This window comes from Dendropsophus ebraccatus, chromosome 11, assembly GCF_027789765.1.
Source record: "Dendropsophus ebraccatus isolate aDenEbr1 chromosome 11, aDenEbr1.pat, whole genome shotgun sequence".
Taxonomy (NCBI): Eukaryota; Metazoa; Chordata; class Amphibia; order Anura; family Hylidae; genus Dendropsophus; species Dendropsophus ebraccatus.
This window is the reverse complement of record NC_091464.1, coordinates 10,585,521-10,599,300: the sequence shown is the minus strand read 5'-3', so window position 1 is coordinate 10,599,300 and position 13,780 is coordinate 10,585,521. Positions and strand designations below refer to the sequence as shown.

Below are 13,780 nucleotides of genomic sequence, written 5' to 3'. Positions count from 1 at the left end.
GAATTCTGTTTCTTCGTATTGGAACTGTTATATCTCCTTACATTGGGCAGATCAGTAAATATTCCAAGTGTCCTTCAAGTCCCCAATTACAACCTTCTCCATTCTCAAACCAGTTGACACACAACCAATGGCTCCTGCAATCTCTATTTAACCATGGTCACTTTAAGTTTCCGACTGCAAGAATTTCCTCTAAATTCCTGAAGCTGCACGTCTGTATTCCACAATTGCTGCCATGGTGATGACAAGGTCAGTGTGTGAATCCTTATTTTATCGTCACAATTTTGTTCTCGGGCAGATTACACAAAACCAAGATATTAGGCGGCACACACTGCTCTGGTCACATTCATTGACCTTCTGCTCCTCGGCCCGTGCTGCCCATTGATGGACACCTAAGGAGATTTCCATGGTGCAGCTTTGTATTTTCGGATCACACGTGTCAGTCTCGTCCCTGCTCTCTTGGATAATCTTCTAGGACACTCCTCTCCTCATCCTCTCCTGCACGCCGAGCCTAACACAACATTAGTTTGGTATTGTCTTCCCCTGGCATACACGAGCAGCTTGTCTCTTTGGACTTCAGGTAGGAATGATTTTACCCCTTTAAGTGAATAATGTTATTTTCTGCTTCTACAACAAATATGTCGCGATTTGCCGAATACGATCAAGTTTATTTCCCGTCCTATTGTCACATAACAAATGAATCTACGTAAAAACCTTCGCCTGCTGTGCTTGTTGTGCCTGGCGGAGAATTATCAATGAGACATCAGATTGAGGAGTGTGCGACTCTAATATATGATTCCTATCAATTATCATCAACAAAAGCCTGGAATGTGCCATTGTCTGGTTGGATTGTGTGACACATTATTACTGGGATGACGAAGCGGTGACTTATATAGGGATTTCAGAGCAGCTGTGATAGAACTTTCCATGGACTCTTACAAGATGGTTCTTGCCGGATAACATGTTGCCTCTTAAAATTAACTCTGTCTTTTAAAGGAGAAGTCTGGCCAAAACATATATTTAACAAAAATTCTACAAATTCTTAATATACTCTAGTGGGAAATACAGATATTGTGCTTTATTCCTTCATTTACTACAGCTTGAAGTCTTCTATTCCTGGCAAAGATGGTGATGTTACGACCCACTAACCTCCGGTAACAGCTCCGGTGCCGGGACGGGATGATCATCCCGGAATAAAGCACAGTATTAGTGTATAGTGAGAATTTGTATCATTTTTATTGGGCAATAACGCACTTAAATATATGTCGTGGCCGGACTTCTCCTTTAACTTAAAGAAGTCCCTGAAGATTTAATGATTTTATCACGGACAGGAATCAAAAGGTCAGAACCAGCAGGAGACCGGTCAAAGAACCTCGATCAATCTCAAGTTATTCTTAGTAGAGAAGACACTCATTTGAAGCAGGCAGCTCCATCAAAACTAATAGGTGCAAATCGCTCCAGGTATATACTAAAAGGTCATTTAATCGAAACACGAAGGAAGTGTGTATACCTATACATAGAGGATGGACTCCTAAAGATATACAGGACCCCTGAGGAAGTCCTAATACAAGATAGAACGGATGGGCCTTTATTGCTCCCACTGCACCCCTGAGGAAGTCCTAATACATGACAGAACGCCTGGGCCTTTAGGGACTTCCACTGCACCCCTGAGTAAGTCCTAATACAGTACAAAACGCGTGGGTCTTTAGGGACTCCCATTGCACCCCGGAGGAAGTTCTAATACAAGACAGAACGTGTGGGTCCTTAGGGGTTCCCATTGCACCCCTGAGGAAGTCCTAATACAAGACAGAACTTTTAGGCATTTAGGGACTCCCGCTGCACCCCTGAGGAAGTCCTAATACAAGACAGAACTTTTAGGCATTTAGGGACTCCCGCTGCACCCCTGAGGATGTCCTAATACAAGACAGAACACATGGGGATTTTGAGGCTCCCATTGCACCCCTGAGGATGTCCTAATACAAGACAGAACACATGGGGATTTTGGGGCTCCCATTGCACTCCTGGGGAAGACCTAAAAAAAGACAAAATGCGTGGGCCTTTAGGGACTCCCACTGCACCCCTCAGGAAGTCCTTATACAAGACAGAACACGTGGGGATTTAGGGACCTCCACTGCACCCCTGAGGAAGTCCTAATACAAGACAGAATGCATGGGCCTTTAGGGACTCCCACTGCACCTCTGAGGAAGTCCTAATACAAGACAGAATGCATGGGCATTTAGGGACTCCCACTGCACCCCTGAGGAAGTCCTAATACAAGATAGAACACATGGGGATTTTGGGGCTCCCACTGCACCCCTGAGGAAGTCCTAATACAATACAGAACACGTGGGGATTTAGCGACCTTCACTGCACCCCTGAGGATGTCCTAATGCAGGGGCGTAACTAGAAATGGCTGGGCCCCATAGCGAACTTTCCAAGGGGCCCCCCCCCCCCCACTTCCCGGCTACTGGGGAAGAAATGGATGTGTGGTTTCGGCCACATACATTGTCTGAGTCTTTCTTTTTCTACATAATTTTTAAATGCTTAAAATATATAAACAAGTTTGCACATTAAATGATCTGCATATTGTCTGTAGCGATTCTTGCCATAGGATTGGTAGGTAAAAGCTTCAGACAATGCACATTTAACATATACAGCCATACCAGACCTAATGAACAATACCGCCATACTGTGACTGGATAATACCACCATACCAGACCTGAACAATACCGCCATACTGTGACTGTATAACACATCCATACCAGACCTGACCAATACAACCATACAGTGACTGGATAACACCGCCATACCAGACCTGACCAATACCGCCACACTGTGACTGGATAACACCGCCATACCAGACCTGATACCACCATTCTGTGACTGGATAACACTGCCACACCAGGCCTGACCAATACCACCATACTATGACTGGATAATAACACCATACCAGACAAGAACAATACCGCCATAACAGAACTGAACAATACCGCCATACTGTGACTGGATAACACTGCCACACCAGGCCTGACCAATACCGCCATACTGTGACTAGATAATACCACCATACCAGACAAGAACAATACCGCCATAACAGAACTGAACAATACAGCCATACTGTGACTAGGTAACAGCACCATACTATGCTGGATAACAGCCTGGTACTGCACTATATATCCTGTCTGGCACTGCACGTGTGTGTATATGTAGATAGATCCAGCCCGGTACAGCATATACAGTATATATCCAGTCTGGCACTTCACATGTATACTGGTACTGCACGTGTATATATATATATATATATATATATATATATATATATATATCCCGCCTGGTACTGCATGTATATATCCTGTCTGGCACTGCACGTGTGTGTGTGTGTGTGTGTATATATATACATACATACATACATGCAGTGCCAGCCAGGATATTTACATGCAGTACTATGTATATATATATATATATATATATATATATATATATATATACACTGTATATACATACACACACATGCAGTGCCAGCCAGGATATATACATGCAGTAATATATATATATATATATATATATATATATAAAAATATATATATATATACATAGTACTGCATGTAAATATCCTGGCTGGCACTGCATGTGTGTGTATGTATATACAGTGTATATATATATATATATATATATATATATATATATATATATATATATATAGTACTGCATGTAAATATCCTGGCTGGCACTGCATGTGTGTGTATGTATATACAGGTATATATATATATATATATATATATATATATATATATATATATATATATAGTACTGCATGTATATATCCTGGCTGGCACTGCAAGGAAAAATGGGACAATTCAAATTATTGACACTGTCATATTATTGACAGTGTGGGACTACAACTCCCAGTGTGATCTGTCTGTGCAATCTGTGTCTCCATTTAGTCTGTGAGGAGGATGGGGGCACAGACAGTAGACAGACCACACTGGGAGTTGTAGTCCCCCCCCCCACACACACACACTTATGCAACATAGCAGCCACCATACAACATCCCCCCTCCCCAACCACACACACCTTATAGGTGACAGTATATACTTACCGAAGGGGGAAGGAGCTGTCATGCCTGAGGTCCGGCAGGAGAGGGCTGGGGGTCAGAGGTTATCATGCTCCTCCGTGCAGGCAGCTGACAGGCCAGACAGGAGAGCGGCCTCTAGCTGCTGCAGGAGGAGAGGAGTCTCCTGTCAGGGCTTCTTCTCAGTGACCGAGACAGAGAGAGAGAGAGAGAGAGAGAGAGAGGGTGCATCCGTGTTTTATTTCCCCCTCTCTCTCTCTTCTGTGATGCCCCGGCTTCTACACAAATACCATTCCCTCACTCAGGCAGCCCCTGCTGCCGGGCCCCTTGTTGTGCCGGGCCCCGTAGCAGCAGCTACTGCTGCTACTGCGGTAGTTCCGCCACTGTCCTAATGCAAGACAGAAACATGGGTATTTAGGGGCTCTCCTCTCTCTGTCAGCATCAGTGATACCTGATTCATTCATATACCACTTTATTGCATTTGGATTTGCACATATTGTAATTGTTTCAGTTATTGCTGCCAGAACGTTATCTGCAGCAGGGAGCTGGGAGTTCTAGGGAGAGGTTTTACTGTGGCTTCTCCCATGGGGATCTACTATGCATTTATTATAAAGACTACAGGGATCCCTCAATTTACTCTATAAGGGCCTGTTCACACTGAGTAAAACAGGTGGAATTCCTCACAGAGCCTATGCCACAGACTCAGAATCCCTCCTTCCTCAGCGTGTCAATGCTGATATCTTCTATATATTCTCTATTGCTTTCCATATTGGGGTGTGTTCACACATGCAGTAATGCCGTAAAAATTATATGGGAATGCATCATTTCATTTCAATCATTTAATTGCCGTCCTTTATTGCATTAACGCAATGAAACTCCAATGTGTGTGAACATACCCCAAGGGCCTTATTATACAGGAGGATTATTGGGAGAAAAATCGTCATATCAATTGAATTTAAACGAGAATCATTTTGTGTGTTCAGGCAGGAAGCAGGATGGAAAAATTGCCCGTGCGTCGTTGATGGCATCTTTTGAGCTGAACCTAAAATCATTGTTATTTGTTCGCTGTAATTCCGGATTCCTTCGCTAATCGTTCATTGTTTACACAGAGAGGTTATTGTTCGAATTTTCGCAACAACAATCGCATTTGAGCGATAATCGGCCTGTGTAAACGCAGCGAACGATCAAGCGATGAGCAAGAAATCATTCATTGTGATCTTTCAACATGTTTTCAAATCGCTGAAAATTCGCAGATCGCTTTGTCTAAACGGTCTTTCACCGATTCACCCTATGTGTGGGCTTAAGAGATTTTAAAATGATTGCAATAATGATTTTTTTCATAAAAAACACATCGTTACTTCGGAGTCGTTAATCTTTGATTGGGCGAATTATCACTCCGCGTAAATCTACCATAGCTCCACATGGTCTCTTCATTTGCTGGGATCAGATGGATATATGTACCTATATGTGAACCAATGTATAAAAAGGTCCTCCTGCAAACCCTATATACCAAACCAAAAAGAGGGTGGGATAAATCCACCAAAAAACAAATGCAGGACCAGATGTAAAGAAATATATGTTTTTTCTTTTATTCACATATATGTAGAAAAATTATATACAAAACACTTTAAAAACAGTATAGGAGCTGATACATAGACAGATCCCCCAAAAATGGTGCGAGTAGATAGAAAAACACAATAAATGTCCACAATACAAAGTATATAGAGTATATAGTGTTGTTAATCTACATAGACAAAGCACTGGGCATATATCTAAAGAATGTTATGCAAAATGGTGTGCAAAACAAATACAAAACCAATATCCTATACATATATACTACCCATAAAGATTGTCCTTAGTGCAGTGACCCCCATACCACTCACCCGATGCGCGTTTCGTGTATTATCTTTATCGATAAAGCTTTTTCTATCTACTACCACCAATTTTAGGGGGATCTGTCTATGTATCAGCTCCTATACTGTTTTTAAAGTGTTTTGTATATAATTTTTCTACATATATGTGAATAAAAGAAAAAACATATATTTCTTTACATCTGGTCCTGCATTTGTTTTTTGGTGGATTTATTTCACCCTCTTTTTGGTTTGGTATATGGGATCAGATGGAGCAAACGATGGTAGTAAGGATGGTAACTATTAACTATTCTGTGTAATGGGACGTTTACACAGAGAGATTTAGCTCACAGATTTTTGAAGCCAAAGCCAGGAACAGACTATAAACAGAGACCAGGTCACAAAGGAAAGACTGAGAAGTCTCTTTTCAAATCCATTCCTGGCTTTGGCTTAAAAAATCTGCAGATAAATCTCTCTGTGTAAATGCTCCATAATGTTGTGATCGATTTCAGGTAGCCCTTGTTTGCAGACTATAGGCTGTGTTCACACATAGCATTTAATGCGCATTTAATTCACTTTATTTTGCAGCAAATTGCACAATTCACTGCAAAAAACCCGCTATTTTAGGCTATGTGCACACGCTGTAAGAGACCGGACGTTCGGTGACCCAGCCGGGTCATGGAGCGGCCGGTCTCTGAAAATCTTAAGCTCAGCAGAGTTCTGATGCGGGTGCATCTGTGCGCGCCCTCATCAGAACTCCCCACAGCACAATATGGAGCTTGCAGCCGCTCGCTCCACAGTGTACACTGACATGGGTTTCTGCGGCCGCTATTCAGTGAATAGTGGCCGCAGAAAACTGACAAACTGAAAACTACTATGTGCATACGCTCCGGCCAGGATCCCATAGGCAGCAAAGGCACGTATATTTTCTTAATAATCACGGGCGTTGTACAAAATATTACGAAAATATATGTTGTGTGAACATAGCCTTACTGTGAAAATGTGAATTCATGTCAAAATAACTCTAATTAAGGCTAATTAAACATGCATTAAATGCTATATGTGAGCACAGCCTAAGGGCCTATTCACACTTCTATACGAAAGTACAGATCAAACACGGATAAAAAAAAAAAATAGGCTAGGTTCACACTAGGTAAAAATTGTGCAAATAATTTTTTAATTTTTTTTTTAAATAAACAAACATTTTTTAAATAATGGATGTAATTTTTTATGTAAGACGGACTTCATTTTTTCATAGCGTGACCCCAGTTGTACACACATGAAACATGGAAAAATGTTACCTTTTTTTAATTTTTTTTATTAACTTTGACTTCTATGGGCACAAAAAAAAATACTCTATTGAAAAAACACAATACACGTAAAATAAATGTGTGTAAAAACAAGAACAGAAGCATTTAAATGAATCTTTTCAATAAAAAGACATGAATAGAGTAATAGAATAATAATATAGAGTGTGAATAAAGCAGTATGCGGAGGCTTGTCACGTGGACGTTGTATAAAAGCCTCAGTTGTCTCTATAAACAGTTTTTTCTTTAATATTTTATATTGTTCTTCAGTCTATTAATGTTTTATGCCTTTGTCATTTTCTATTATTGGATCCCACTGTATCTCTGAGGGATGCTCTTTGAAATATACTTGAAAGATTACAGTCATTGTTGCTGTGGGCTGTTTCCTTTTACCTTGTGTGTATGTATAAATTACTTTATTCTATAATGTAAGACATTAAGGTAGAGTTCTACATAGTGTCGGACTGGGGTATCTGGGGCCCACCAGAGGAAATGATCCTGGGGGCCCGCCAATGAAGAACCAGTGAGAAACGAACCAGTGGTAGTGAGGTTTCTAAAGCTGGAGGCCCACCGGAGGATTGTCCGGTCGTCCGGTGGGCCAGTCCGACACTGGTTCTAAATAGAGATCTTTCCTTCTACCAATCTTTAGTTTAGTATGAAATCAGTTTATGTTTCTTGTTTTACCGATGCAGTGTCTGCAGTGCAAAATGTGCTATCTTGCAGGGTTATCATGAGCGCGGTTTGAGGCTCGTTTTTAGAAGAAAAAACACCTGTTTTTCCATAATGGCGGCTGTCAAGAACGATGATAATCATTATTTATGGCCGCCATTATAAAATATTGACCATTATTTCACTTAAAAAGACATCGCGGGAACATGTTGGAGATTTATCAAACATGGTGTAAAGTGAAGCAGGCTCAGTCGCCCCTAGCAACCAATCAGATTCCACATTTCATTCCTCACAGACTCTTTGGAAAATGAAAGGTGGAATCTGATTGGTTGCTAGGGGCAACTGAGCCAGTTTCACTTTACACCATGTTTGATAAATCTCCCCCATAGTCTTAGGCTACAACCACACAGTGTCTTTTTCTTTTGGCCGTTTTCTTGGACTGCCATTCTACCACCAATAATGGTTGTTGTTAGGCCGTGAAACAAAAACTGTACAAAAAAAGGCTGTCAAACTGCTAAAATAAAGACTTTGTGCAGTCGTAGCCTAAATAATGTTTTTTAGCAAGTATGCAGAAAGTAAAGTATTTCCTCCTCGGCTATGCTGGCATGGGTCCCATAGCTAAGACAACAGCATCTGTCTTCCCATAGACTTCCATGGAGGAAGGGGGGCACCAGAAAAAATGCCGTATCTGTATGCTTATTGACATTGTTTTTCTGCACCCCCCCCCCCACACACACACACACATACACACATTTCTTCGATACAAATTAAAAAAAACACAGGAGATATACAGACAACTAAGGTTTTCAATAGAACTGCAAAAAGAACTATGCACCTTGTGGGGGAGATTTATCAAACATGGTGTAAAGTGAAACTGGCCCAGTTGCCCCTAGCAACCAATCAGATTCCACCTTTCATTTTCCAAGGAGTCTGTGAGGAATGAAAAGTGGAATCGGTTTGGTTGCTAGGGGCGACTGAGCCAGTTTCACTTTACACCATCTGTCTGTCTGTCCCGTATAGACTTCCAAACGCCTGAACCATTTGACCCCAAAGTTGACCCACATATACATTGGGTGCTTGGGAAGGTTAGAGCGAAGGTTCCGTCCTTACCAGATGTACAGGAGGGGAGGAGGAGGGGGAAGAGTGCCCCATAGAGATGAATGGGAGAATCTCCACACTGCACACACAGGTGATATAATTAGCTGCAGCTCTCCAGCAGAAATGGCAGTTGGAAGCCTCAGCAACAAATAGGATTACTACTTTCATTTTCACAGGGAGCTGGAACCTGCTTCAGGGCTCCCAGCGTCTTCATGTCCCGCTCAGTGGGCAGCGCATTGGTTGGCCGAGCGGGACCTGCCGGGACTGTATACAGCATGGGGGCTACCTGAAGGGGGGAGTGTATACAGCATGGGGGCTACTTGAAGGGGGGAGTGTATACAGCATGGGGGGCTACCTGAAGGGGGGAGTATAAACAGCATGGTGGCTACATGCAGAGGGGAGTTTGTACAGCCTGGGGGGGCTACCTGAAGGGGGGAGTGTATACAGCATGGGGGCAAGGGGGCAGTGTATACAGTATGGGGGATACCTGCAGGGGCGAGTGTATACAGTATGGGGGCTACCTGCAAGGGGGGAGTGTATACAGTATGGGGGTTTCCTGCTTGGGGGGAGTGTATACAGTATGGGGCAACCTGCAAGAAGGGGGGGAGTGTATACAGTATGGGGGCTACCTGCGGGGGTGGAGTTTATACAGTATGGAGCAACCTGCAAGAAGGGGGGGGTGTATACAGTATGGGGGCTACCTGCGGGGGTGGAGTGTATACATTATGGGGGCAACATGCAAGAAGGAAGGGAGTGTATAGAGAATGGGGGCTACCTGCAGGGGTGGAGTGTATAGGGTATAGGAACTACCTGCGAGGGGGGCTGTATAGAGTATGGGGGCTACCTGCAAGTGGGAGGAGTGTATAGAGTATGGGGGCTACCCGCAGGGGTGGGGGGTGTATACAGTATGGGGGCTACCTGCGGAGGGAAGTGTATACAATATGGGGGCTACCTGAAGGGAGGGAGTGTATACAGTATAGGAGTACCTGCAAGGGGCGGGGGAGTGTATACAGTACGGGGGCTATCTGCAAGGGGGGGGGGTTACAGTATTAGAAACTTTGAAACCTCTTCTGTGTTGTCCTCACCAAGGATGAAAGGTAGTGCCTAAGAGGGCCAGATTGTGATGATGCAGGATTGTGTATGCACTTATTATTATAAGCTGTAGGTTTCCTGCACACACACCTTACTTATGGACTGCAGTCGGCAGGGGGGGGGGACCCCCCAAACTATACAGGACCCCAGAACTATACACTACAGGTATACAGGACCTCCACCAACTCTATACTACAGGTATACAGGACCACCAAACTATGCACTACAGGTATACATGACCCCGACCAGCTATATACTAGAGGTATACAGGACCTCCACTAACACTGTCAATGTTGTATATAGCCAGGCTCAGCATTACAACAACAATGTTGTACATAACCAGGCTGTATATAACACTGCCAATGTTGTATATAACAAGGCTCTGTATATAAAACTGCCAATGTTGTATATAACCAGGCTGTATATTACACTGCCAATGTTGTATATAACCAGGCTCTGTATATAAAACTGCCAATGTTGTATATAACCAGGCTTTATATTACACTGCCAATGTTGTATGTAACCAGGCTGTATATAACACTGCCAATGTTGTATATAACTAGGCTCTGTATACAGTCTGATCACATGACATCTCAGTTTAGCTATTAGGTATTTAGGATGTCTAAAGTTTTTACTTTATTTCTAATGTGCATAAGCTACAATTTACATAAACAGTGCAGAACTGTTGGGGTATATAGGGCTCCTGGCGTTTTCCCCTTAAAAAAACAAACAAAAAAAAAAACAAGGGCATAGATTTGCCTCCTTTGCCACCTTGGAACAAATCTAATTAACACACTGACACTTTATACCTGGTCAGCGTCGGGTACATTTTCTAGTGTTTGATAAATCTCCCCCAGTGTGTCAATAGCAAATGGATGTGACTAGAGTTGAGTGAATTTCTGCGACATTTGATTACTAGAAGCTGCAGAAGGTGGATGCAGCCTAAGGAGTCCTGCAAAGCATGGATACTGTCTATAGCCTTCGGCTGTATCCATGTTTTCCAAGCAGCCAGCTTCTGCAGCCACCAGTAATCAAATGCCGCATGTTCGGGTTTGGATGAACCTTTGCGGGCTTGAGATTCGCTCATCACTAGACGTGACTGCATAGATTCATAATCCCCCTGGAATATGTTGTGGCTCTTACCTATTGCTTGTGTATGTACATAAATATACATAAATATACAGTACATCTGTCATTGGATCATTTATCAGTTATTTAGACTTTTTCTTTATCCGTTTTTGCCAAAAAAAAAAAAAAAAAAAAGGCTGAAAAAATGTATGCACGTACGCGCATTTGTTATGATACATTTTTCCATCGACTTCCATAATAAAAATAAAAAAGAGGATAAAAAAATTTTTTTATATACAATAATGTGGTCGACCAGGTTTTTGTGGATGCTAAAAAAAAAAGAAAACAAAACGGATGAAAAAGAATTTCAGGAGCTTCTAAGCAGGATAAACTTTTGCGCAAGTGTACTGACACAGCCATGCGGCTGTGTCAGTACACTAGCGCAAACTTTTTAAACCTTATCGGAGCTCCTGACATTAATCATGATGCAGGGAGCTCCGGGGTCCACTTCACAGAGGACCGTCCATGCACGCCCGTGTTTCTGCGGCCATGTGCATTAGCCCTTAGATGCTACATAGCAAGTCATTACTAGTTACTGATAGTTAGTCCCCATTGCAGACCTTCCCCCTTTATTTCCATCTAAGGCTACAGTCACATGTCCCGTAGTTTTGTAAGTAATTTGCAGATCTGTAGTTAAGGGCAAATTTAGGGCCCATTGGTCGTCTCTGATTGTGGCAAAGATTGTCCCATAGAAGTTAATGGAAGAAACGTCTATAACGTCCGCAAATCCGTAAAAAAATACAGATAAGTAATCACTTTAAACCATTCAATTCCCCCTTATTTAAAGGGAACCTGTCACCCCCTGTGCCGAGATAACGCCCGCCCGACCCCCCCCCCCCTCCGGTGGAGCACCATAAACTCCCGCCGTATATATGGTCCTCCACCGGGGAGTCGGGCGGGCGTCACCCCAGCACAGGGGGTGACAGGTTCCCTTTAAAGCAAATGTACCATCAATTTTTCACATAGATAAAACGGTGCAGGCGAGGGGCAGCCAGTGCCATGGTTCTTTTCCCGGGCACCAACCGGGGGTGAAGCACAGGAGGTGGGCCGTCCCGCCCCCAATGGGAAAAAAACTCTAACCCTTTATGACGCGGCTCTATTAGAATGAATGGAGCTGCGTCATTAAAAAAAAGGATGGCGGCACCGGCTTCCCTACGTTGGCGCCGTTCTATCCATTCAAAAATCTATGATGGTACATTCATTTTAACCTTCCCCTTCTTTACTGATCCACAAGAAATACAGATTGCGGATGCAATACCGATGTATTACAGACACATTTTTGGCAGATTATGGATGAATATTGCGGATGATCGCAGACATCATACACGGTCCTGAAAAACTACTGAACATGTAAATGGAGCCCATAAAGCTTAACCACAGATACAATGGGGGAGATTTATCAATCTGGTGTAAAAGAGAAGGGGATCAGTTGCCCCTAGCAACCAATCAGATTCAACCTTTCATTTTCCAAAGGATCTGTGAGGCATGAAAGGTGGAATCTGATTGGTTGCTAGGGGCGACTGAGCCAGCTCTACTTTACACCAGTAAATCTCCCCAATGTCAATCATAGATACCGAATTCTTTCAATGCTTACTGATTGAGGCTCTCTGTGGTCACTAAAGATATGATAGTCATATAAAAGGACGACATTCAGGTCTGGTTACAGAAGCGTATAGCAATGCGGCCAATGAAAACACAAATCCTTTCCTAGTTCAACCGATTTCATCCTTATGTCAGCAGTGTCAGACTGGGGTATGTGGGGCCCACCAGGGGAAATGATCCTGGGGGCCCACCAATGAAGAACCAGTGAGAAATGATATGTTAGTCAGTGTTAGTGCAGTTCTAAAGCTGGGGGCCCACCGGAGGATTCTCCGCTCATCCGGTGGGCCAGTCCGACACTGTATGTCTTTCTCACTTAATATGGGATTTCACGGCATGCAATAACAAAAGAAATTACAGTTCAAAGAAAGGAATCGGAACAGTCAGAACATTTCCAATTGAGGTTACGACCTGGAATGTGATGGCCAGAGGCGGATGGGCTGAATTGGGATGCATTATCTCCTCCGCTCGCACAATGTACGCTCCCTCATCATGGGCAATGTATGCAGTCTAATCCTTTTACTGTTACTATTTCCAGAGACGTTCACCTCTGTACTGACAGCCATCATCAAAGCTCTCCACATTGACAAAATACAGGCCCCAGAAATGACATATGTGATCAGCTGATCATGGGAAGAGCCGTAATTACCCGACCACTGCTGCCTCTATCACTCCGGCCTCTACAGGGACCGATTCCTATAATAAATTCCCTTATAAAGAACAAGTCAATCTTCATATTTAATATATCCAACTTTTATCCTAAGAATATGAAAAATCACACGTTATCATCTTTACCACGGCTTATGGTCCGAAGGAGCAGGAATAGCCATCACATGCATGGGGAACTTGGAAAGGATTCCTAGGGGGGGCATTCACACCTTCCATGCACGGTCCGTATATATAGAGACGATGTGCTAGGGAACGTCCGGCATCATCATTCATGCTCTGAATCAGTTTACATTTTCGCG

General features: G+C 43.0%; 1 protein-coding gene across 5 annotated transcripts in view; it reads left to right on the top strand.

Annotated features, from left to right (window-relative positions):
• The first annotated feature begins 330 nt into the window (after positions 1 to 330).
• The window catches only part of CAMK1G (calcium/calmodulin dependent protein kinase IG), a 41,897-nt gene continuing 28,447 nt past the window's right edge, over positions 331 to 13,780 (top strand). Inside the window, exon 1 of one of the 5 annotated variants that reach the window (XM_069944450.1) lies at positions 331 to 577. Coding sequence is in view for 2 of the 5 variants with exons in the window: in XM_069944448.1 (XP_069800549.1) it covers positions 13,234 to 13,313 (80 nt within the window). In the remaining 3 variants the exon portion in view is untranslated. Of the gene's footprint in view, positions 578 to 12,733; positions 13,314 to 13,661; positions 13,703 to 13,780 lie in introns of those variants that run through there. The other 4 variants (XM_069944451.1, XM_069944448.1, XM_069944449.1 and 1 more) reach the window with 4 other exon arrangements.